The following is a 25,232-nucleotide window of genomic DNA, read 5'->3' as shown; positions in this document are numbered from 1 at the left end:
ATATTCAACACGTGCAGTAATACATATTTAAAAAATATGAACCCTTGAATAGTTTCAAACTTTTTCAAAAAGTAACGGCTTGGTTAACAGTGCTGCCTTTTACTATTCTTATGGGCAGCACTTTGCACAGTATAGTACAGCTGTTTGGTGTTATCGATAAATAACAAGGACTCAAATATATGGCACTAAAAGTATTAAAAAAGCAAGCTTAAACTTTAACATTATAACAATTACTATTGGATTTAAAAATGTATTATGTTTTTTAAGAGTGCAGCAGGTGTAATCGTTGCAGTATTGTCAACGCGCGTTTCCCCACACTGCTCGATAAGCATATGTTTTTCTTATCGACATTTGTGGTAAATAAAAAGTGCAAAAACCGCTGCTAAATCGGCCGAGAAGTGCAATGATATAGCCGTCATATCTGATATGTCCAAGCGCAACATAACGTACGTCAAGCCGCAAGAACCGAGTTTTCTGGCCAAGTTAAAGGCTGAAATTGGCTACAAGGAGGGACCCACCGTAGAGACCAAGGTGAGTTTTTGGGGGAAGGTCTCTGCAGCATTCTAATGCGGATATATGTACATATAACCATTGGATAGCGCCAGCGATTGGATCCGCAGGATCAGGAGGATTACGATTCTGAGGAGGATTCGCGGGAGGACGAACAGCCGCAGGTGGTCGTCCTTAAGCCGGGAGATCTATCCGCTGAAGAGGCCAAAACGGAGAAACTGTTGGCCTCCAAAGGTCGGTACATATGTACATACAAACATACATACATAGCGCTCTAGTACATACATATTTACACGCTCGCACACACACACACATATGCACATAGCCAACGGTGGCGGCGGCAGTTGCACGTGTGTGCGTAGGTAGGATGTTGTAGTTTGTCTTTCAGTTTAACTTTTCAGTCAGAATCGAGCGGTTGTCTTCTTCTGCCCGTCGTTACATATATCTAAATCATATATATGTACGTGCGTATATAGCGGTGCTTATGCATGTGTGCGCGCGTGTGCTTGTGCATTTTTGCCAATAAAAATATAACGGTATTGCGAAAACAGCCGTTTGTTGCAAGTAGGTGTTTTTTTTTTTTGAAGAGCACCGTTGGTTTTTCAATCTTTGTAAAGCCCCATGTTGCCATGGCAATCTTGGGCATTCCGTCCTGAAGATTCCCTTTTTTGCCCAGCGGAGCACCCCTCACACAGACACACACACCCGCACTGGCTAGCCGACGAAGCATACACACTGACATTTTCATTGGGGGCTCCGCCAAAGCAGAGCATGTGATGAAAATCGTTGGCAAAGCGGGCGGTGCGATAAAGCAGCCGGCAAAGAAGTTAACAACAGCAGCTGCCGCTCGCTTTGTCCGCCCCTTCCGCTTGCCCCCTCTCCCCTTGGGCCCCTTGGAAGAGCGCAGAAAATCGGGTGAAAACAACGTGTGCAAGAACGAACGGATGAAGGAGGCGGTCAAAGCGGAGAGACAATGATAAACGAAGCAGGCGAGCAAAGAGAAAAAGAGCGGGCCAAAGTGGCTTGACGACGTGGTGAAGGTGGCGGAGGGGGAGGGCGAGGAAAGGGCAGGCGGAACAGCGGGGGCGGGTTGCGAATCAGTAGGTGGAGCAGAGGGGGGAGAAGCGGCGGACTCCCAGGGCCGAGAAAAACATCTTGTGGGTGCTGCTTGGAAAAGGGAGGAGCAAAGCGGGGAGATGGGGGCCGGTGGGTGGCCTGTTCTGATTTCCCCCCCTTTGCCATGCTGCAGTTTTTAAAACCCAGATACATTTTCCAATCCAATAATGAAATGCAGCACCGGCATTCTATTCACCTTACGATTTCCAATTAAGCTTATGCAGTTTTAAAAATCAGATTATTTTTAAAGTACCTTATTCCTATTAGTTTATGACATCTTTTAAACCAAACAACATACAAATTTACGTGTTCGATTTTGATAATAACTTTCCTTAAAAGTTTAGCAGTTTGGGACTAATGCCGTTTATTCTTACATTGCTTTGATTGCATAACTCCCATACTCCGTTTAAATTCTACCCATAATAGTAGTTTAACTTTCCATTTCTAATCTTCTCCAGAATTAGCCGAAAAGCGAGCGGATCTGACGAAGCCCATAGTCTTCAAGCAGCGTGTCAAGCAGCCCAATATCGAGAAAAATAAGCCCGAATCCGAAGCCAACAGGAAGTCCGAAAAGTCCAGCACCAAGACCTCCAAGACCAAAAAGCCCAAGGCCGCCAGTAGTAAACTGTCCTTCAACGAGGACGAGGAGGACGAGACGTCCCAGGATTGAAGATCACATCTTAGTTATCTGTCTATAACTTGTACAAACCAAGTTAACCTACAGCGAATGATTAAGGTGAGGAATTCAGGTCAAAAACTGTAAACGATTGTTAACTAAGCTTCGATTTTTTTTTTTGTTGCTATGTGAGTTTTGTGGCTTTAATATTGGGTTTTGCATATTTATGTACATATGTATGTATCAGAACCCCAAAATGACGCTGTCACTACAGATTGTGGATTTGTAATTAAAGAACCAAGTTCTATACAACATTTCTCAAGTTTAAGTTGGATATAGTATATACATACATATTTGAGATTTTGCACTCCATATATGCATGTATTTCTTATTTAATGTTATTAAGAAATGAATCATTGAGATTAGATCATCATGGTTTTGACACGTTGGCCAGCAAAAAACTATTCAATATTTCAAACTTCTTTTTAAGAACATTAAATATGAATTGTTTCCAAATTGATTTTCAATTTATGTTTTCAAAGAGATGCTCGTTTAAAGTCGTTTAAAATTAACTTACTAATTATTTTCATTATTTTTCAAGAATGTACTTTACGTGAATCATACAACTAGGAGAAATATCAGTGACTCACATCCTAATATATGTAGTGATATTTTTTTAAATGATCTTTATCTCTATTTTTTGTAGTATACATTTTATCATAGATATGTGAATTTAAACATGGTTTATATAATTTGTTTACATATACTTAAACTGTAAGAAAAGATAATAGAAGGAATGATCTTTAAATTGAAACTGAAAAATTTACATACGTAGATAGACAATTATTTTTTCTTACAATTTGCAAGTAATGACCAAACAAATAGATAAAAACTTTAAATTTTTTTTGTCAAGAAAAGTTGTTGATCAATAGCAATACAGATGGATCCTTAATCTTGATCGAAGTCCAAATCTTTTAGAGCAAGTCCTCGAACAACTGAAGTTTTGAAGCTGATACGTAATTTCTCTTAATTCACGAAATCACCTGATTACACAAAAAGTAATTAATAATTATTAATAATCCATTTAAATACATTCGAGGACTGCGATCAATCTTAAAAATGTATCTTGTATCTAAACTTTTGATCCTATAGAATGAACTTTTGAGATAATAGGACCCAACTGCCTGAGTAATTTCTGCTTAACTCTGTTACTTTGCACTGGAAAATATGAATTGGCTAATTTACTCGATATCGAAAAGGGTCACGTGTATGTATAACATAAAGTGCGGCGATAGTTGGGGTTTGGGGTCTTTAATGATGATGGCGATTGGTTAGGTGGCTTGCTCCTTGCTCCGGATGCCCTTCGACCTCTGCCAAGTTGATGATCACGGGGAAGGGGCCGGGCGGCGGTCAGGGGACGGGGATGGAAAATGCGCCAGAAGCGGGTTACTTTCAAATTTTGTACTTGCATATAGACCAAATCGCACAGACACACACACACGCACACATGCATAGGGCGACTTACATACGGACATACATATTTAGTTGTATGTATTCATATAGATAGATATGTACGATTGTATATACCCCGGGGCCGTGGGTGCGAAAGAGAGGGACAGCGTAATCTGAAATAAGTTGGAGGAGAAAGAAGAAGCATCAGCAAAAGTATCGTGATGAGTATACAGTTTAAGACGCTAGTGTGTGTGCTAGTATGAGTGTGTTGGTGAAAGGGGCGCGGCGGCGGGGGAGTTGCAATTTGCCATATTTACCTGCCACATTTAAGGCCATCTAGAAATTTTCGCGCGCTCTGTTTGAATTTCTGCACATGCCGATTCGCATAAATCCATCAAAGTAAAACCGGCGACAAGCAATGCCGTTTCAGTTTTGTTTTGTTCATTTCGTTCGTGGCGCGCGTACAATTGTCAAATTTGTTTTCCCTCCCATTCCACGCCATTCCATTCATGCACACACACATACAGGCACAAAGGCCCATGTGTGCGGGCCATGCGCTTCATACGCTTATTCGCTATTTTTGAGAGGCGTTCGATTGAGAGAGAGAGCTCTCTCCCTAGCCGGCAATGTAAAAGCTATTGCCGTTAATTGAGAAGAGAAATAAGCAAAAATACGAATTAAATTCAAAAATAATTGCGAAATCAGCAATTGGCACCAGCAATTAATCGATGCCCTACAATCGATAACCGATAGGAGGTGCAACCCTGAGCGCGCCCGGCTGTTCGTTGCAACTCTGTTTTTGCTTTTTCCGCCTCACACATTTCCAGTTCGCTCGTCTCTTGTGTCTCCGCCTTCGGCGTTCTTTCCACTCAGTTTTTTTTTCTCCAATTAAAAAAAAACCCCACGCAAAATTTTCGGATTTTCCCTGGTTATTTTGCAAAGAATACGGTCTTTCATTTGCTGGCAGTTCGGTTTTTTGTTTATTGTGATCAAGGGACCAAAAGGGAGGCGAAACAAAACAACAACCTGCCGATTGTGACGGGAAAATGTGAATGTAAGTGCGGCAAAGAGAAAAACATTGGTAAATGCGGCTGAAAAATGTTTTCAGTTTGAAAGAAACCTAGAATATTTAAAAGTAAGGTGAGATCCAACATAGCAGCAGAAAAAACACACACACATACGCAAGCAAGAGCCGCACACACACGCACACAGGGACAAACACTAGCGCAAAAACACGCTCCTGTACCAAAAAGTACAACAACAGCAACAGCGGTAGTATACTCCACCACGCCGCCAGCCGAGCAACAAAAACAACTACAAAAAATAAAGCTAAAGCCAAACGTCGTCATCCGTGCCGCCCCCCGCCCTGCGTCCCTCCCCCTGTTTACAAGCATACAAATATATATGTGCCGTATATATAGATTGTATATATGTGTGTGCAGGCGGTGTGTGTGCGTTTGTGTCTGTATGTATGTCAATCGTGTTGTTGGCTCTGCTCGGTAACTGTTCGTTTGTACATACAAACATTTCACATAAACATATATAAATATATGTTTTATATATATTTATAGGCAAGTGTGTTAATGCCAAAGTATATAAATTACATGTATCGGCAAACCATAACTCCCCCCATCCTGCATTTGTGCTTTTTCTCGCAGTGTAATGCCATTTACATACTTACATTACATATTAAATTGTATTTTAGTTTTAATCCAATATGGCAGCCATTTTGTATAAAACCATTCTTTGAACTCCCCCCGCTTCCCTTCCCCTGCCGCTGCTGCCCCGTTTTTGGTCCGCCTTTTCTTGAGTTCACCTTTTAAATTCACCTAGATTTTCAAATATTTTTCGGTGATTGTTAATTTTTCGCCCCGTCTCGCCCCTTCGCCCACCTCTTTCTGCAGTATTAGCTCTTTTTATTTTTACTCTTCGCCCGCTGCGTTTTGTGCTGCTCATTCGTTGCTTTTTGATACTTTAGTTTTCTTTTACGTGCCAATTTTTCCGGTTGGTCTAAAGAAGAAGCAGTCATTAAGTAAAATTAAGTAAAAATTTGAATTCCCAAATGAGTTTTATGATAATTCTTCAATTTCATTGTGTCTCTTGCAGAAACACAAACAGCTGGAAGAAAAACCGACTTGGGCACATTCCACGGAGCAGAGAACGGACCTCAAATGACTGAAGTCGATGTCGTTTTGCCGGAGGGCGTGGCCGAGCCCACGACAAAGCTTGCCAGCGCATCAAGTTCCCCAAAACAGAGTAAACCATCAGCAGATGATGATGAGCAGCATGTCACAACAGTGGACGAGGAGGAGGAAGTGGTCGAGGAGCAGCAGGAGGAGGTGGAGCATCTGGCGGATGCCGCCTCCAATGAAAAGCTCGAGCTGCTTTCCGAGGGCGACAAGGACATCGTTAAAGAGGATGTGGCCCAGGCATCTCCACAAGCTCCAGTGCCGGATGAGATAATGGAGGTGGATGGGGCCGAAGACGTGGAGGAAAACGAAGTGGGGAACGACGACGAAGACTCACAGATTACCAGCAGCAGCTCGAAGGAGCCCAAACTGGATGAGGAAGAGGAGGAGGAGGCTCCCACAAACGGAGATGGGGATCACGAGCCAGAGGACGAAGACGAGGCCGAGAAGATCGGTAGCACAGCGGAAAACAGCTGCGAGGCTGAAGATCCACTGGGAGCAGTTCAGGAGAATGAACTAGATAGCGGGAAGAAAGCGCATCTAGATGGCGAGGAGAGTGTGGCCAGCGACGGGGTCGTCGAGGAAGAGCCACCCGCAAAGCAGGAGAACGGGTTTGGGGCTAGTCCCAAGCAGAAGGAAAACGGCCAAGCCAGCATAGCAGAGGCCAGGGCGGCAATAGCTCCCTCCGATGGTGGTGTGGTCAACCTGGACGAGGACAGTGACGAAGAAATGGAGGATATAACGGAGCACAAGGAGCCGGCCAAACCCACAGAACAGGCAGCCAAACCAGCTTCTTCCAGTGGTGGCGAATCCTCCGACGATGCTGTTCTGATAGCCTCTGATTCCGATACGGAGGCGCCAGCTCCACCGCCGCCAATAAAGAAACTCCCGCCAGTTGTCAAGGCTACCCCTCCGCCGCCCGTGCAGGATGATGAGGACGATGACGACGACGACTGCGTCGTGATTGAGGATGACACACCGCCAAGTATTTCGCCCAGCGGCAAGCGCAAGAGCGACCTGGATGACCCGCAGCTTCAACAGCCCAGCCACAAGAGACAGCGTAGTTCGACGCCCTCGGGAATGGGCCAGCTGACCATCAAGGATGCCCGCTCGTTGATGCCTCTCGATGGCAGTCCGAGCTCTGTGTCGGGTCCCCGAGATTCTGTCTACCCGGTGACCATAACGAATGCTGTGACTGGAGCGGCCACCAATTTGGGTGTTGTGCCGCCCAAGCTAGTTCCGATGACGGGCGGCATGAGCGCCAGTCCAGTGCAGCTAAATCCGCCAACGTTATCGCTAACTGGGCTGCCCAGCATGACCAACAACGCCAACCTTCTGCCCGGACTTACCGACGATATGTTCGTCTTAGAAGCGCCCTCCTTCATTGTACCCTACATCTATGAAAAACCACCGCGCGAAAACATCTGCGAGGTCGTCAAGGCAATCGAAACAAAGTATGCACTGTCTCCTGAGGATTTGGCCGAGGCGGACAAGGGCGACGAGTTCGACATGATGACCGAGCAAAACAAAGAGGACAAGCCAGCGGACGCGACCGATGAGAGCGGCAAGAAGAAAAAGAAAAAACGAGGTGACGACGAGTCCTGGTCGGAGCAGTCTGACGATGATGATGACGAGGACGACGACGACGACTCGGAGTCGGGAGTGCGAACTAAGGTGCTGATCAAGGAGGCAAACGACGACCTGAGCGCCTTAAAGGTGGCCATCAAGCCTGCCGCCGCCTTGGCAACAGCGGGCGGAGTGTCGGTAAACAATCCGGGAGGCAACAAGCCAGGACAGGAGAACTACTTTGAGAGTCCGTTGGGCAAGTTCTTTATGGACATTGGAGTAGGTCTGGTGCAGGAGTACGTTCAGTCGGATCTGTTGCGTCTGCAGAAGCGCAAGATGCGTAAGGCGCAGGTACAAAATTCCAAGGAGTTTGAGATGGCCATCAATGCGCTGTCAGGCAACCTGCAGGCATCCAAAACGAAAAACACGCCCTTCAAGTTCCGAATGAAGCGATGCGAGTTCTGCAACTTCAAGTCGGAGTCTGCCATGGCGATGGCTAATCATTACGAGACGCCGCATATGAACGGAGTGCTGTACAAGTGTAACTTCTGCACGTTTGAGATACGGAACGCCACGGAGATTGTCTACCACATGGAGGCGGTGCACAACATAAAGGCGCGATTAATAAAGCCACTGCCCTACCACCAGTGTCCCAACTGCGGCTTTGAGGATAATGGAAAGGCAAAGCTGGCCCGTCATCAGCCTGTCTGCGCTAAGAAGTTCCGGCCGGAGCTAAACCTGGCGCCGCCAAACGACTGGGAAGCACCGGCCAAGATACCGCGCATCAAGCCACGTCATGGTCTTGTGGGCACTGCCACCGCCTATCAGGTACCAATATCTACATCTGAGTCTTCGGTAATCTGTTTATAATCGGTTTAATCTCTTCCAGGCTATGGCTGCACAGGCGGCCGCACAAAAGGCCGCTTTGGCTAACATCCAGCAGCAGCAAGCGGCGGCGCAGGCGAGGAATAACCTTCAGGCCGCGATAGCTGCCCAGAATGCGGCCAAGATGCGTCAGCGAGCCCCACAGCCACCCAAACAGAACATGGTGCGAAATCCGGCGCCTGTGCGCGGAGGCAACGCGATGAATGCAGGACTCTCGTTGCCCAACAGCTATCAGCTGGCTGCCGGACAGCTTGTCCAGGTAAGCTACGTTTTTACGCTCTACACTTAATTAAATGCTGAAACTGGCGTTTAAAACACTTCATTTAATGCTGAAACTGGCCTTTATAAGGGTATATTTGTAAAATTAATACAGGCCAGCACAGTCTTTTCTATTTAAGCATTTTGTAGCTGTACCAAAATATACTCTCTGTAGTTTCTCATTAAAAACCGGTTTTAATTGAATATCTATCTATTTATACAGGCGTCCAAGAAGCCGATGGCCGGACAGCCCAGCATCTCGATAACGCCATTACCTCGACAGAGCTCGGTGGGTGCCGGAGCGGGAGCCTCGTCCAGCAAGGCGCCACAAGCGGCTACTGGAATGAAGCCCGGTCAGAGTCCCAGCGGTAATAACAAGGCACAATTTGTTATCTGCGAGATATGCGACGGCTACATTAAGGATCTGGAGCAGCTGCGCAACCACATGCAGTGGATGCACAAAGTGAAGGTAGAGCTGAGTTTCCATTTTCCCCGATTTTCCCCTTTACTAATAAATGCTTTGTTTGAAACAGATTCACCCCAAAATGATCTACAATAGGCCGCCTTTGAATTGCCAAAAGTGCCAGTTCCGGTTCTTTACGGATCAGGGATTGGAAAGACACTTGTTGGGCTCACATGGCTTGGTCACAAGCTCTATGCAGGAGGCTGCCAACAAGGGCAAGGATGCTGGTCGCTGTCCAGTCTGTGGAAGGGTGAGTTTTTCGTATAGGTGGACACAGAGAACAATGTATAACATCTCGCTATTCCGGTTATTCCTTTAGATGTACCAATGGAAACTGCTGAATCACGTGTCGCGCGATCATCATATGACCCTGAAGCCCGCTCACCTGTCCTACAAGTGCACCGTTTGCACGGCGACCTTCGGCATGTATAAACAATTTGAGACGCACGTTTACACCGCTCACAGTACCGTGGCCAGAAAGGCGATGGACAGCAAGAAGAACAGTGCGCAGTCCAGCGGTTCGGGATCTGGGGCAGGGATGTCGCGCAGTTCGTTGGGAGCGGCCAATGACTCTCTGCTGAAGCCACTTAAGATAAACGATGAGATCACCATCATACCACAGCCCGCATCGAAGCCACGCATCACAAATATGGAGAGTCATGTCATAGGTAAGTGATTTTCCAGATCAATTGTTTAGATTGATTGGGAGAATTCTATGCTATGGCTTGAGTTCCTTAGTAATATTTTGTCTGGATATCATAAATATTTGTATCCACAATCAGTTAGAAATAATAGTTTACAAGCAATAACGTATTATCTCTCTTAATATTTTGAAAAACGTTCTCCCATTTATAATTTATTTTTGTCTTCGCAGATTAAAGAGCATGTTGAATCAACCAAAAAACTAATCTCGCAACGTTTGCAGCATTGACAGCGCTTTAACATTAGTTTCGTTTTTAAGCCCAACGTGACCTTGGCGCCCCCAAGGTCCCGCCCTTTTACTTCTGTAAGTCGGATTGTATAAAGAACAAGAGAATAAACAGAAACTGGAGCGGACGGGAACAAGAAAGCAGAGTGGAAATCCGTCGCGTTGACCACCTGTCCTGTTACCCCTGACAAAACAAGGGTAGCCCGCACTTGATGCGGCCTAAACACCCACACACGAGCTACAGGATACGCGATACACAAAACGCTAACGGCATAGATTCACTAGAGATACTAGTTACGGATTTTAGTTACATACGTTTTGGAGTGTGCACATAAGTTGAAGTTGTAGCTACTACTAAAATATACCACATACATACATATATAATTAACTATATTTAAAGCATATTATGAAGAAGCCGCCAGAGCGCATCGTCAGCATGATGACTATGTAAATTAGTTAAAAACTAAACTATTTATACGAAAACTACGAGTATCCAAATGTGTGTTGCAGTATGTATATACATTTTGAATAGGTCCCCGCCCACGCAGATAGCGTGCTACGTTTCGTTTCTTCTCTCGAATCTTCTAGCTTATTTGTACGAACAGTCGATGAGGCAGAGATGAAGTTTCATGAAGCGAAGCGTGGGAGGGAGGACTCTTCTAAACTGATCTGAGAGACGTTCGACATTTTAATTTTTGTGTACAAGTTTAAACTTATATTTATATTACACATTATCTATTAATATTAAAATATATATCATCTATTACCACCTAAGATCCCCATGTAATACAGTTATAATGCAAAACCACACACACCAACCAACCAACCAACAACAACAACAAACAAACAAACTGAAAATGAGAAAATTAAAAACCTAGTTAATATAAAATGCGACGACCATAGCAGATTTTCATTGCACCTCAAGGGGTTCCAGCCGGGCCTCTAACTTTTGGTTCCACTCCACCAACCGCCGACGTCAGAGGTGAGAAGTGATCGGAATGCTTTTAGCATTCGCCACTCACATGACTATGACCACCTCGCACCGTCCGAAGACGACCAGATAACACCAGTTGGAAAGAAGAGAGTGAGACGCCTCATTTACCTAGCACTAATGCGAAATTTATTTTTACTTTGCAATAGAAAAGTGAAATTCCAACCTTGTGATGAGACCAAGGCAATAGTGCTGATCTCTTGTCCTCGTCCAGTCTTTTCTAGCACTGTAGGTACTTAAGTGTGAAGCCATAAAACTAAGTAGATCTAGAGTATACACGTATTTATAGATTGCATGGAGAGCAACGCACTGCATCACGATGAGAAAGATTCCGCGGAGTAAGCCTAATCCTCGGGTTCCGTCTGGGGCACTTCGTTATCGGCGGCTGGGTTCACTGGCACTGATTGCCCAATTTGGGACGATGGTGGGAACAACTGGGCCGCATGCGTGAGCTTGGACAGCGCATCCTGATCCAGGATCTGTGGCTTGTCGGCGGCACTGGTGTTCGATCTGCTCAGTTGATAGAAGGCGGTGTCGCTGTGCGTGATGTTCACAATGCTGCCGGTCAGGGGCAGGGTTTCCAGGAGTTCCTGGGGACTGCTGAAGGCTCCCAGATTCACGGGCGCAATGCCGGTCAGCACTTGACCGGTGACGTTCGTCTGGATGGGCAGCGGGATGTTGCCCAGGTCAATGTGGCTCTTGTTGCTGTGCGTGTCGTAGAAGGTCAGATCCACGCGTTCCTGACTCTCAAAGCTCGTGTCATTTTCGCCCACCTCCGTCAGGATGCCGATCTCATAGACCACCGCCTTGACCACATAGCTGAAAGGAAAACGAAAACCGGTTAGAAGCCTTTTGAAGTGACGTCTACTTCTATTAATTGGTTAATTCTGGTTAAATCTATGTTTCAATTAGCACAATTTAATTTTGGATAAAAATACAAAATAATACTATACTAATTACTAATATTGGATTTCGCAATCAAATCTATTTCAAGTTTCCAGTATATTAGTGATATATCGAAGAACTAAAAGTAATATATGCTGAAATCTCGATAGCCAGTTCAATGTTCGTTCAGATATTCTAGGAATATTATAAACATTCCTAGACTTTTGGATATTTTAGGAATATTATGAACTTTTCTAAACTTGCAGATACTCTAGGAATATTATGAACTTTTCTAAACTTGCAGATATTCTAGGAATATTATGAACCTTTCTTAACTTGCAGATATTCTAGGAATATTATGAACCCTTCTAGACTTACAGATTCTTGGGGGTATCGTTGACGCTGGCCCTCAGCTCCTCGATGGTGGCGTTGTCGATGCCGGAGCTGGCATCCAGCACGGGCAGGGAGCCTCCGATGGCCAACAGCATGCCGAGCACGGCGGCACCAAACACAGCCTGGTGGACCTGCATCTCTAGGTTTAGGCGTTTGGGGCTAAGGGAAGACTGACTGCCTGCTGTAGCTCTGCTTGGAGGGATAGTGGCTCCGGTGCCTTGCCTGACTTTCGCGCGTTTAAAGTTAATTAGTGCAGATCAGAGCGCTTTTATAGCGACTGGAGCGGCGCTGGAACTTCGGCTGGGTCCGCTGGCGAGGCGCGATTCCGCGTAATTATCGGCATCTGTTAATTGCCCGACAGGTTTGCCACTCTCCGGGGTCTCTGTCGCCGGTTTCTAGGCGCTGATTCGGACTTGGCTTCCGTTTTTAGCTGGACTGGCAATTGTTTTCGAGCCGCAAAGACTCTAATTAATTGCGCTCGTTTTGGGAGCGTGTCCCAGGGACTGTCCTCAGTCGGAGCCCCACAAATATTGACCATTGGCAAGGCTTGCCTACGCAATTCTCGCACGGTTGTTTACTCCTCGGCTTGGGCCAAAAATAATCCCATAAACATTGCACCTCCAGTGACGCATTTGTCGGGATCATTGCATGTGGTCTGGACACGCGCCTGTCTACCAAGATTATTCACATTAAGCATACGACCCGGCTGACGTAGAATATCTACAACCGTTTGCATTTGATATGCAATGTAAAGTTTTCACTCGTCACATGCTAAGCTTTCTTCAATTTGAATCTCTTCATATTACGCATACGCCTCGTGTGGCAGTAAATGATCATAAAGCTTTGGCTCTATTCTTGTATGTCAGGGCCATACTGCTCTGATTCGTTATTAAATAATAAAAAGATAGATCAGAAAATAGTTGGAAACGTCAGAACTTAAAGGTACCAAGAAATAGCTGACTCAGAAAAAGAATTAGAGAACAGATGTGATGGGGTATTACGCACATCCCCCGCCGAGTGTCTGAAAAATGTATAATTAAATTAAAAATTTGTGATTTTTATAACCCGCCGAGTATTAAAGTTAATCCGCACTAGAGTTAACCGCCTAAAGCCGCCCATACTCCGGCATAACCAGCCAGATCTTGACTTTCATTAATGATGGCCCGGATTCTGCGTTTTTTTTGCTTGATCGCCAGTCTTTCTCCGGCGAATCGAAGGCACAGTAAATGCTTTGCGGTTTTGCGATATGGAGGCAAATCGGTTTGCAGGCGCGTTTCTTTAACAAGTTTTCACCTCAGCATGGACCTTTGTCTGAGCGGAAAATTTTGAAATTAATTTGCACTTTTCGCATATCAACTTTGTGCCCCGGTGATCTCATGGCTCTAATTATGAAGTGTTAAAGAGGCGCAGTTGTAATTGGTACAAAGTGCAGTCATCCCAGGGATGCAAAAGTATCTCAAAGATACAAACGTACATTCATATTCCCAAAATAGTTTGCGGTTTGTATAGCGTGTTTTCTTTCTCTGTGCGATTGTTTTGGCCTTTTGAAGTCTTCAGACTAAGCTTGTTTTTATTTTGATCGTCTTCTTGGAAATATAATTTTAGTAAATATATGTTAATTACCGCAATTAAGACAATCAAATTGGATTAAAAAGCGCCACTCTAAGATGTGTAAAACTCCTGGGTCACAGCATGTAAGTCCTTGGAATATATTTCAACTAATTGAATTAAACTTGAATCATGAAGGCTCAAAGTATTACCATTAGTTTGCAATAAGAATTATATTTGGATGCAGATATGATAATTTGATTGATAATTTGAATTTTCCAGCAATTCCAGATTTTTTCTTGCAGTGTCGAATCCGTGGAGCTGGACAACAAACATAACACGGACGAATCACAAATAGAATTGGTTTGGTCCCAAACATCGACGGAGTAGCACGCGCAGGCACCAAAACAAGTTCGGCAAACCAAGCGATTAATGTGCTAACTGAACGATATAATAAAGCTTAGTCGAAACTTTCAGTCGGCCGTTCGGCGGGCGCCGGAAAACTTTAAAAACTCACCGGCCACTGGGCCGTAAACTTATTTCCGATCTGAGCTTGGAGCTGAACACAACCACCCGGACCAAATCAGCAGTAGCAGTGGCCATGAAGTGCTTTTTGCTAACCACCGTGAGTTAAGATCTTCCCAGGCATTTCAGTTATAAATGTAATCAGTTAGATTACATTCCACCACAAAGTCCACCTGTCTCACAATTCAATTTAATTTAAATCTAACTATTATCATGTTAAAGCTTAGTCATTGTTTCGACGTACTTGTTTCTCAGTACTACAAATTCCACTTATCTTGCAGTTGCTGGCGACCCTGGCGGCTTCCTCGTTGGCCGCCCCCTTCGATTTGGGTGATCTCTTCGCGGGCTATCAGCCGTTGGAGAAGCAGGATGTGGTGAAGCGGCAGGTGGAAGCCAATCCCGATGCCGAGCTGAAGCAGGTCTCGTTCCACGGCCTGATCGGAGATCTGGAGGACAGTCTGTTCCAGTCCGCATTGAGTCTGCACCAGGCCAGCGCGCCGGGCAGCGTGGTGGAGGAGGTGAAGCCGGAATCTGAGGAGCACGAGCTGATCAAGCGATCCGATGAGTCCACGCCGGCCACATCAGACGTCTCGTCCGCGGACGACGGTTTGGCTCGCAAGATTCTGCTGCAGACCACCAGGAAGGTGCCCGATGGGGAGGATGGTCTGCCCGCCCACTTGATAATCGATCATGTGTCGGTGCAGCCACACAATGGCGGTGCCCTGCCACTGATTCCCACCTTCCAGGTGCACCACACCAAGCTGATCTCGGCCACCATCAAGGAGGATTCCAATAGCGACAGCAGCGATGGCAAGCAGACCAAGATAAGCATCACCAAAACATCGATTACGTCCACGGCTCCAATTGAGAGTGTGGAGGAAGCGGTGGCCCTTGCTGGATCTGCGACCAACGCCGAGGAAGCCACCACCAAGCTGGAGACGACCACAAAGGCCGTCGAGAAGGAGGAGGCTGACAAGAGCTCCACCACCATCTTGACCATTGTGAGCAGCTCCACTTCCACCACCACCACCACCACCACGGAGGAGCCTATCCAGAAGCTGAAGAAGGACGAGGAGAAGCTGAAGGAGAAGGTGGCCGAGGTGGAGGCCGATCCCGTCATCCTCTCGGCTCGCGTTTAAGCCGGTCGACCTCTGAACCCTCTAGCTGTAAACCTCATCTCCAACTCATCCCGCCACTCGAATATTTATGACACGCCAAGTTCAATTAAAGTCATGTGATCCGATCAGATCCGAAGTTTCTTTATTTGCATTTCCAATTCACACGCTGCGGGAAGTGGAGAACTGGGTGGCCAGATCTACCCGGGGATCTCTGCCAAATTCGAGGCTCTAATTGCTTGGATAAAAACAGGCCCTAATGAAGCTAGCGGTTCAACCAGGCATGAACGATTCATGCGAAACCTTCCCAGAATCTCCGGTGGGAAAAACATCGCAACGTATGCAAATAAATATTTCGTTTTTAAGCAAATAATATATATGTTCTCTCAAAGCGTGTTGCAAACGTGGAATTCAATTGGGTTAACAAAACATTGCCAAATTGTTGGGGCCCCCAACTATCCAATCGATGTGTTTATATTTGGCCCAAAGTGTTAATCAGCTTCATTGCCCGATGACCAATGTCATTAGTCAACATATTGCGAATTAATTGTTTGCACTTTGATTAAAAAATTGTGGAGAAAGCGATAAAGTTTAAGTCACATAGAAAGCACATGGCCAAATACTTTTCAAATCAACGACCCTATATGATCAAATAAACATTGTTAATTACTTAGAATAGATAATATTTCTATGAGAGGTTGTAAATATATAAGTAAGTAATGCACAATCGAAGGGTGTGAATTTATTTTGTAGAAGAGTATTATTTTCGTTTTTTATCACATATTTGCAAATTAATTGTTGCCTTTTTTTTTGACAATTTTTTAAATGTGGATAATAGGATTCAACGCTAAAGCATACAGAAAACTATTTTTACCTATTTTATTTGAATCTATTGTATGGCAATGTTTACTAATCAATTTTCAGAAGCCCTTTATTTTGATAGAAACAATACACACCCTATTATACATGGTAACTCAATAGAATTACGGGGTGTGAATAAGTTTTATGGGATAACCTTTAATTTCACAGTGGCACCATGTACCAAGGGTAAACAAGGTTTATCAAAACAATTACTGGTGCTTCTTGTTTTCAGGTGCTTCTTTGGGTGCATTGTGAATCAGTTTCGATAAAGAAATTCCCGCTGCGCACTCAATCACTTACAACTTATAAAGTACACGAGCTGAGTGTCAAATATCAAGTATACGCAGCGTGCGCGTCCAACGTGATAAGTAAGTCACTTGTCTTTCTGATAAACTCGCCATCAGCTGTGAGTTTAAATTTAGTTCCTGCTAACTGGTAGGTAGGTACCTTTGTTTGTTTACCCGCCTGGGGGCAGGTTCGCCAATATTTGCGTTCTGATATATGTGCTTATGCTCTCCGAATGAAAAACCTAAAAGCTCGTTGATAGCGCACTCAATTTGTATTGCAAAATGAGCAAGATATTTGCACTCTGCTATTGTGCAATTGCGGGTCACAATCTGGGGTAGTCAGCGATCCGTTCTGGCGCTTTTGATAACAGGTGTAACCCTTAAATTCATTAGGTTTATCTTATCGCTTTGGAAGAGCGGAGCATTTGGAGACCAAGAGTCGATGTCCATTCGATGGTAGAGCTCAGTCCAAAGGAGGCAGCCGGTGAACGCGTTTTGCCCTCAATTTTTCACCTCCGAGAAAGCCGCGATTTCGATTCAATTCCAACGGTGAGATAACGATTTGTGATTTGGCGTGAGTGTGTTTCCGATGTTTATGGCCAACATTGCGTATACTTTATTGAAGTGACGACAACGTAATTTCCTTCTGTGACTCATCCCATTGAGAGATAAGTCAGTGGTCCTCAAGTGTGGCAAGGAAAAGACCAGGAATGATTGAGCTATCCTGATTCCATATGCAAAAACCACCAAAAAACTAATCAAGCTGATTAGATAGACCTCGCAATTGACGAATTGTAATTTCAAATTGAATTTATAGCCCCAAAAGCGTGCGTTGTCTTATCGAGTAGGCAATTGGCTGGCCCAGCGATCACAGGTTGCACAACCCATTACCCGGAATAGCAAATATCCCACGGCGAAGGAATAGCACTCCATCAAGATGGCCGCCATGGGCACTGGATTTTCCAAGTGCTTCATACTCTTCATGGCGATTGTCATACTCGTGAGTGCCATAAAGATTATTCAACATTCCAATTGTGCTCGTCAGTATTTTTTAATGAATATGCATTTTAGGTCCAGGGAGTTGCCTACTTGGGCTTGTCCATCTGGGGCATCACCTTCCGGGAGTGTCCGGATAGCGTTACGGACTTCAGTGAAAATCCCTTCAAGTACGCCATGGAAATGATTTACTTTTCGCGTGAGTATGGGTTTGTTTCAAAAGTGCCACAGAACGCTATTGCAACGTTTCATACCATTTTGCTACAGAGGAGAGCTGTGGTGATCCGGTGCTGAAGGTGTCTGGAGAACAAGTGCCTTTGACCATGGATTGGCCCAAGTCATATGCCATTACCAACCGGGAGTTCATCTTCATGATAACCTACGCAGTCATTAGCGGAGTTTGGGTAGCAACTTCGGTGTTGGTCATAAGTGAGTTAAAAAAAAGCCCATTTAGTTTTTATAATAACTGAAGATCCACTGCAGCCACTTTGTGTAATCGCACCACCAAGCTGATCTCCGGAGTAGTCTATTGGCCCTGGTTCCTATCCGTGCTAGCTGGCAGTGTCCTCGATGTGGTGGCCTCGGTGTATCATGGAATCGACTTAAGTCATACAACGGTACGGTGAACTAAGTTCTATCCATTTATAAACTATAATGCTTGCATTTTAGTCAATGAAAGATGCACTGGATTACATTGGAGTCACATATAGTGATACTGTTGGCAATATTTGGACCCTAATGGAGCCCTTCGGCGTATACTTCTCCACGCCATCGATTCTGCTACTGTGCCTCACAAGTCGCGCTGGCATCATCTGGCTGCTGAACATCATTGGAGTCAGCTTCTGTCTCTCGTTGTCCGGAATCATGGCGCAGCAGAACGCGAGATCAGACGCCATCAGCAGGAGTCAGGCTCCCACACGACAGCCGACGCCACAGCCTGCGGTGGCATTAGTTCAGCCGGTGGTGGAGGCCACCCTAGTGGAATCTGTTCAGCCTTCGGCACCGCAAGAGAACACTCAATATCCGGAGCAGATCCGACCCAAGCCGCTGCCCATTTTCATTCCCTCGGAGCAGCGTCCGAATTCCCAGCAGTTTACACCCGGAGATCGCACCACTTTGCAGTCCCCTGTGATGGTGCTGCCACCACAAGTTCCCCAACAGAGAGATGTCGTCACTCCGCAGCCTGACATCAACACCTATCGCACCACCGAGGCTCATCCCGACCTCCTCAACTATCCACCCTCGGAGCCACCAACGCCACGTGCTCCTTCGCCGGCTGTCCAACAACTGGCGGTGACGTCGCCACTAAACAATCGCTACAGCGAGATATATCCGGCTCCAGTGAATCCCCGCGTTAGCGAAGAGCTGCGCAACCAGATGCCTTGGTCGTACACCAGCATGGTGACTAAGCCACCACCGCCGCCACGCAAGCCCCAGCTTCAAGTGCAGATCTACCCGCAGATTCCGGAACCTGATTATGCGGATCACTAGTCATTATCGTGGTGAACGCTGCTCGGAGTTGATTTGCGCTTAATCAGTCTGGATGCGCGGTTGTAAAAAGTTGTGTGTTATTGTTACCTTTATTGCATAAAGCTAAAGCTGATGGCCAACTGATCGTCTTTTACTTTCTTCATTGTCCGGCTGAAAACATCCCAGTATTAGACCCTTCTTATACTGACTATGTTCTGCCACCAGTTTTAGAGTTTCACTTAAATCAAGCTCAAGAGTTTCCCCTTTGCTGGTGTGCACTTCCAGCTTGGGGGAGTCCTGACGGATTGCTTTTGCTCCCACCACAATGGTTAGCGGATGTCCGAGACGCTTGGCTTCCAGCAAACGTTTGCCGATTGTCAGCTCCTTGCGATCATCATGCAGCAACTCCTGGTGTCCGCAAATCTCTCCTACATTTAGTACAAGTTCATTCTCTATCACCTCCGCTTCCGACTGCTCCTTGCTGCCTTGCTTGGGTCCTATTAAACACACATCGTAAGGCGCTAGTAGCTTTGGCCAATGAAGTTCGTGGTCGGATGAGAGCACTTCCAGAGCGGCAGCAATAACCCTAGTGATGCCAATGCCATAGCAGCCCATGACCAGTGATTGCGGCTTGCCTTTGGTGTTGAGAAAGGTGGCGCCCAAGGGTTTAGAGTACTTGTCACCCAACAGAAAGGTGTGAGCCACCTCCACTCCTCGTACTTCCTTCAAATCCGTGCTGTTACAACTCGGGCAGCTAGTTGGGGCCTTCACAACTTCAGCGTTGCCAGCAAAGCCGCAGGAGTTGCACTGCAGCAGGTTGTCCTCGCCCACGGCCGATACGTAATGGTACTCGTGTGACACACTGCCACCCATCATGCCAGTATCAGCATTTACTGGTGAAGAATTTTACATTAGCATTGTGTTTTGTTTTCAGAACGGAAAGTATACATACCCTTAACAAAAGGAACCTCTAGTTGTTTGAACAGCCTATCGTAGGCAGCATTAACTACTGAGTACGTTTCCCTGGCTGTTTCCTCGCAGACATCAAAGGAGTACATGTCCTTCATCAGGAATTCCTTGGCTCGCATCAAGCCAAATCGAGTCTTAAGCTCATCCCTGAACTTGGGACCAATTTGGAAGAGCCTCAATGGCAATTGGCGATAGGAAATGGGTGAGGTGGTGGCCAGCATGGCAGTGACTGCCTCCTCGTGGGTCTAACGCATGAAATAAGTGTTTAATTGAATGGGGAATGCTCCATTTCAAATCTGCTCACTCTCTCACTGGACTCATGAGGAACTGCTTGCCGCTGCGATCCCGCACCATGTAGAACTCGGATATGTCGCCTTCCAGTCGCCCCGTCTTCCTCCAAAGTCCCGTGGGCGTCAGGATGGGCAGGGCGATCTTCTGCCCACCAGCCAAAAGCATGTTGCTCTGCACCAGATCAATGAACTTGTCCACCGATCGCTGCGCCATGGGCATTATCTGGTAGGTGCCATTGCTTCCCGATTTCACCAATCCCAGTTCTGTGAGCAGCTGGAATAATATCATAATTTTAATAACAACTTCTTTCGTAACACCTTGGAAGTGGAATTCTACCTTTTGACTGCGGGACAGTTGCTCCGTTTGCTTAACCACCGCATTTTTGGGTGTGATCAGGGCTGGGCAGAAAATTCTGGAGGCCTTATTCATGTTTTGTACTTAATTTAAAGAGTTTTAATGCTGTTTTCCCATAAAAAGGCCGGCAAAGTAAGTGCAAAACAACAATGCGAATTGCCAGTGTGACCAGCATTGAGTTATCAAAATACCGCATATATGATACTGAGAAACTACATACAGTGCACACCCTTTGTACCTGATATTTGTCCCTTTTTATTGTATTATTTTACAATTTTTGGCAGGCTGTTCATTATCCCGCTGAAACAACTTCTTAAATTAACATAAATTATATTTTTTTTTCACATTTTTTGCAATTTTTATTAATGATTTTGGATTTTTGCCGAAAATCGTTTTTCTGGTTTTTGCGACTATAAATATTAGTATTTTCATCACTTCATTCGAAATATTGGTCTGATTATGGAATGCCATACCTCGTTAAGTTCGTAATTAAATTTCCAATCGAACTGTGTTTTCAAAAAAAAATCTAATTTTTTTCACATATTTTGCAGTTTTTGATGATGATTTTGAATATTGGCCGAAAATGGTTTTTCTGGTTTTTGCGACTATAAATATTAGTATTTTCATCACAGCATCCGAAATATTGGTCTGATTATGGAATGCCATACCTCGTTAAGTTCGTAATTAAATTTCCAATCGAACTGTGTTTTCAAAAAAAATTAAATTTTTTTTACCTTTTGTTTGCATTTTTTGATGATGATTTTGGATTTTTGCCGAAAATCGATTTTCAGTGCTTTTGCGGTTATAAATATCAGTATTTTGATCAGAACATTCAAAATATATCTCCAAATATGGAATGTCATACCTCGTTGAGTTCGTAATTAAATTTCCAACCAAACTGGGTTTTCAAAAAAAAAATATTTTTTTTTTTTCAAATTTTTTGCAATTTTTGATGATGATTTGGATTTTTGCCGAAAATAGATGTTCTGTGTGTTTTGCGATTATAAATATCAGTATTTTGATCAGAACATTCAAAATATAGCTCCAAATATGGAATGTTATACCTCGTTGAGTTCGTAATTAAATTTCCAATCGAACTGTGTTTTCAAAAAAAAAATTTTTTTTTTTCACATTTTTTTCAATTTTATTTGATGACAAAATTGACTGACAATACAACTGAGATTGTGTTGGATCGTTTTTTTTTAACTGTACGGCTTACTTTGTCGTCCGCGACACGGTCACACTGCATTCTAGCCGGCACATTGTTTTGATAAACTTCCTTCGACATGGACTCGAGTTTTCAGGAGCTGTACAAGAAGGGTCTGGATATGGGTGAGCAGCAGAAGCAGCGCCAAAAGGAGCTTCTAAAGCAGCAGAAACTGCGCCGTCAGCAGGAACAGGATGACTCACGTCCGCTGCAAAAGCCCGGGAAAACGGCGCCAAAGAAGAAAAAGGGAAGACGTTCTGGTCACCAAAAAGGCATCCCATACAGACCACAACTTTCGGAGTGGCTGCGACACAAGCCCGAGGACCTCAGTGAGTGGCTACTGGTTCCGTGTCCTGCTGGCAAAAGGTTCCTGGTGGTGGCAAGCAGGGGTATCACCAAGGCGTACTCCAAAGGCGGCTGGATGTTTATGGATTGGCGATCTTCGCTGCCCGGCGACTGGCAGCTGCAAAAGGGCCAAACAATACTGGATTGCGTGTACGTTGAGGATGCGGACACCTTTTATGTGCTGGATGCCATAGCATTTGGCCAACAGGACTTGCAGGAGTGCGAGGCATCCTTTCGCTTCTACTGGCTGCGCGCCCGATTCGAGGAAAATGATTATGCCAAGATTAGCGAGCACAACGAAAAGAAATTTAAGCTCCTGGATCACTTCGACTTCGAGGACACCTCTGCTGTGGAGCAGGCTCTGCACAAGTATCCCATTTTCCCGGAGAACAAGCCAGTGCTAGATGGCTTCCTATTTTACCATAAAGAGGCTAGTTATGTGTGCCGCGAAACTCCCTTAGTATGCTGGCTGTTTCCATTTATGATGCAGGATGTCCTGGGCTTGCCCGTCAGTAAGAGCTATGAGGCCCCCGAGGACTACCAACCCAGCCATGTGTTGCAATACATGGATACGTTTGACCGAAAGCTGGCAGAGCACAGAAAGAATCTTAAGGAGCAGAAAAAGAGAGTCAACGAACTGGAACAAGCTCCACACACCATGGAGGCGGATGAGGATGTCGAAAGCGATGAGTACGATAGCCTTAAGCGAGTACTGGATCAACAGCGACGTCTGGAGATGGGTGAATTCGACATGGACTGTGCGGAGCCGCCATCAGCTGATGGCTGCTAGGCCAAATGGGCAGCGGTGTGGGGGTGGCTTTTCTGCGCAGGCGTTTTGAAAACGCGGCCCTGGACAAATAGCCTCAGCTCGCGCCCAGGAAAATCCAGATTGCGGCCAGCCCAACAGCAACTAAACTTATTGAAATTGTTAAAAAATATCTAACCAAACATGGTCATTCAGCGAAGTTGGAAAATACCCACTGATGTGGGCGGTTCCTTAAATAGCAGCACCTCATCAGCGAACGAGGTGCAGCAGCGTTCGTCCCCGGGCATGCAGCTGCAGGCAGCCAACTCCTCCTCGGATGACTCCGACTGCTCTAATCAAACCACACATTCGATGGACACACGGGTGGCCAGTCCGGTTGAGGGTGGCAGAAAGCAGACGGACAAGGATGTGGCACCTGAAAGCAACACAATCACCTTGTCCCTGCTGGGCGAATCCACCTCTTCCGATGCAGAGTCCTCGCAGGTGAAGAAAGAAGCCTAATTATCTGTGCGAGCGAGTAGCTAATTTTTATTTTCCTCACAGAAATATGTAACCACACCAGACATGGCCGAGAACATGTTACAACGCATTCGCCAACGACTCGGTGGTTCCCACAATATGGAAAGTGGCGGGAGTGCTGAGTCCGCCATGAGAGCCCTAGAACTTTTGAGAATCAGTGTACAGCAAGCCTTTGATGCGGAGGTCAATGAGCTAATTAAAAAATATATGCAAGTAGGTGTAATAGCCTTTTTGGTACTGCAGCCCATTTCTGATCCGTCTTTCTTAACTTGATCCAGAACTACTTTAAGCCCGCTTTTGGCAACATCAAGGAGAACCTGGGCCAGCATTCTGTTAATGAGGAAACGCTTCAGAAGATGTCCTCGTGCGCTTTATTGGAGAATGCGAAGGCTCAGTACACGAACTTTGTGCGCCAGCATCGTTTGGTTGCTAACGCCACGGATCCCCAGCGTTTGGCTCTCAAACGCTCAGCTAAACAGGACCTCAATCCAATTAGTAAAGTGTTTGCTGGAACCGTGGGTTTTGTGCCAAACAAACCCATGCCCTGCACGGCGACTACATCCAACCAGTTGCCAGCCCAGACCCAAAACCCTGCGGCGCAGCCTCTCTTGCTTCCTCAACCGGAGTTGCAAACAGTTCAGCCTCTGCAGCAGCAACCGGAACAAACACAAACGCAAAACCAACAGCAACCGCAGCATCGCTCCTCGGTGACTCCACTGGTGGGTGGCACTCTGCCCACTCCTGTGCGCCGGCAGATATTCTGGAACACCGCGCAGATCTCGACTACCACCAAGTTCGTGTTGGATGTGCAGGCCAACCTAGCGTTTGGTTTTGGCACCGACGGTAAGGAAAGATTGGCCAGCAAGCATCCCGAATTGATACGCTACTTGCCGGATGGCGAGGACAGGGAGTGGCTGGCAACTCGTGGGATTATTCCCGCCGAGAATCGCAGCTCACGGTTCTTGTTTCTCATCTACGATGAAGTGTGCCGGCTGCAGCAAACACACGAGCTGTATCGGCACAAAACCAACATAGATCTCAGCATGATGCTTACCTTCAGCGTCACCGATGCCATGATACACAAGATGCGGCTCTTCTTCGTGGACCTGAACATCAAGAGCCGCGGACTTATAACAAACTCGTATATTTTGCCCAGCCAGCAGCAGTCGGGGAATACCAACAACAGTCATTTAAGAAATGCTCTGCTCCAGGGTGTCTCAGCTCAGCAAAGCTCAGCGGTAACAACACCACCGTCTGATGAAGCTGCGCTGAAGGAGCTCCCGGCTGCATCACCCACTCCTTGTTTGCAGGGTCAGGTGGTTGGCAGCACGACAACGCCGTTGAAGACCAAGCTGGCTGCCAGTTCAACGCTCAGCTCCTCGCATGCCACACTTACGGCCTTGCTGAACAACGGGGGAACTGTTGTAGGAGCAACTCCACCAGGGAACTCCACTTCCAGCACCATCGCCAAATTTAGAAATTAATTAATGTAGATGCGCATAATTCCTTTGCTTGTTTGTTACCAATTACAATCGGCGTATTTTAGGTAGCTAATTAAATGCAATTCAATGTATTCCTTATGTGTATATGAGTTTGAAAGCAATTCAAAGAAATTCTGTAGTGCTAAGTTATTTGCTTTCAACTGCGAAAGGCGGACCATAATTTTCTGTCTAATATTTAGTCATATCCAACCTAGAGTGGTAATAAAGGAAACTACCAGAGTAATA

General features: G+C 45.6%; 8 protein-coding genes across 11 annotated transcripts; 6 read left to right on the top strand and 2 right to left on the bottom strand.

Moving 5' to 3' along the window:
• The first annotated feature begins 334 nt into the window (after positions 1-334).
• On the top strand, positions 335-2,296 carry LOC120447682 (uncharacterized protein KIAA1143 homolog). 2 transcript variants are annotated; one of them, XM_039629209.2, is made up of 3 exons: positions 335-531; positions 600-744; positions 2,085-2,296. In XM_039629209.2, exons 1-3 carry the CDS (start codon positions 427-429, stop codon positions 2,294-2,296), a joined length of 462 nt encoding a protein of 153 aa, XP_039485143.1. In that variant the 5' UTR covers positions 335-426. The 2 variants fall into 2 exon arrangements, with proteins under 2 accessions (XP_039485143.1, XP_043861889.1); XM_044005954.1 differs by lacking the exons at positions 335-531; positions 600-744 and adding an exon at positions 905-1,074.
• A 3,569-nt stretch (positions 2,297-5,865) lies between these two features.
• Positions 5,866-10,877, top strand: LOC120447680. Its single transcript, XM_039629207.2, has 6 exons — positions 5,866-8,277; positions 8,339-8,593; positions 8,816-9,061; positions 9,126-9,305; positions 9,375-9,723; positions 9,930-10,877. The coding sequence occupies exons 1-6, from the start codon at positions 5,866-5,868 to the stop codon at positions 9,932-9,934; spliced, it is 3,447 nt and encodes a 1,148-aa protein (XP_039485141.1). The 3' UTR covers positions 9,935-10,877.
• Positions 10,878-11,080: 203 nt separating this feature from the next.
• Positions 11,081-12,505, bottom strand: LOC120447681. Its single transcript, XM_039629208.1, has 2 exons — positions 12,238-12,505; positions 11,081-11,793 (listed from the first exon to the last, which is right to left on the bottom strand). The coding sequence occupies exons 1-2, from the start codon at positions 12,387-12,389 to the stop codon at positions 11,319-11,321; spliced, it is 627 nt and encodes a 208-aa protein (XP_039485142.1). The 5' UTR covers positions 12,390-12,505; the 3' UTR covers positions 11,081-11,318.
• A 1,790-nt stretch (positions 12,506-14,295) lies between these two features.
• LOC120449855 lies at positions 14,296-15,573 on the top strand. Its single transcript, XM_039632515.1, has 2 exons — positions 14,296-14,425; positions 14,607-15,573. Exons 1-2 carry the CDS (start codon positions 14,402-14,404, stop codon positions 15,462-15,464), a joined length of 882 nt encoding a protein of 293 aa, XP_039488449.1. The 5' UTR covers positions 14,296-14,401; the 3' UTR covers positions 15,465-15,573.
• Positions 15,574-16,996: 1,423 nt separating this feature from the next.
• LOC120449156 lies at positions 16,997-19,194 on the top strand. The gene is made up of 6 exons (XM_039631496.1): positions 16,997-17,137; positions 17,406-17,588; positions 17,660-17,783; positions 17,852-18,013; positions 18,068-18,201; positions 18,254-19,194. The coding sequence occupies exons 2-6, from the start codon at positions 17,526-17,528 to the stop codon at positions 19,073-19,075; spliced, it is 1,305 nt and encodes a 434-aa protein (XP_039487430.1). The 5' UTR covers positions 16,997-17,137; positions 17,406-17,525; the 3' UTR covers positions 19,076-19,194.
• Positions 19,153-20,848, bottom strand: LOC120449155 (probable proline--tRNA ligase, mitochondrial). Of its 3 annotated transcripts, XM_039631492.2 has the most exons (4): positions 20,651-20,847; positions 20,336-20,587; positions 20,007-20,268; positions 19,153-19,947 (listed from the first exon to the last, which is right to left on the bottom strand). In XM_039631492.2, the coding sequence occupies exons 1-4, from the start codon at positions 20,741-20,743 to the stop codon at positions 19,178-19,180; spliced, it is 1,377 nt and encodes a 458-aa protein (XP_039487426.1). In that variant the 5' UTR covers positions 20,744-20,847; the 3' UTR covers positions 19,153-19,177. The 3 variants fall into 3 exon arrangements, with proteins under 3 accessions (XP_039487426.1, XP_039487427.1, XP_039487428.1); XM_039631493.1 differs by lacking the exon at positions 20,651-20,847 and having other exon boundaries at positions 20,328-20,454; XM_039631494.2 differs by lacking the exon at positions 19,153-19,947 and having other exon boundaries at positions 20,065-20,268; positions 20,328-20,587; positions 20,651-20,848.
• A 982-nt stretch (positions 20,849-21,830) lies between these two features.
• LOC120449303 (snurportin-1) lies at positions 21,831-23,029 on the top strand. The gene has a single exon (XM_039631695.2). It carries the CDS (start codon positions 21,955-21,957, stop codon positions 23,008-23,010), a length of 1,056 nt encoding a protein of 351 aa, XP_039487629.1. The 5' UTR covers positions 21,831-21,954; the 3' UTR covers positions 23,011-23,029.
• A 111-nt stretch (positions 23,030-23,140) lies between these two features.
• On the top strand, positions 23,141-25,078 carry LOC120449302. The gene is made up of 3 exons (XM_039631694.2): positions 23,141-23,469; positions 23,530-23,718; positions 23,784-25,078. The coding sequence occupies exons 1-3, from the start codon at positions 23,170-23,172 to the stop codon at positions 24,987-24,989; spliced, it is 1,695 nt and encodes a 564-aa protein (XP_039487628.1). The 5' UTR covers positions 23,141-23,169; the 3' UTR covers positions 24,990-25,078.
• Positions 25,079-25,232: the final 154 nt, after the last annotated feature.

The sequence above is a fragment of the Drosophila santomea genome, chromosome 3L, assembly GCF_016746245.2.
Source record: "Drosophila santomea strain STO CAGO 1482 chromosome 3L, Prin_Dsan_1.1, whole genome shotgun sequence".
Lineage (NCBI taxonomy): Eukaryota > Metazoa > Arthropoda > Insecta > Diptera > Drosophilidae > Drosophila > Drosophila santomea.
The sequence above is the reverse complement of the archived record's forward strand: the minus strand, read 5'-3'. Positions and strand labels throughout refer to the sequence as shown.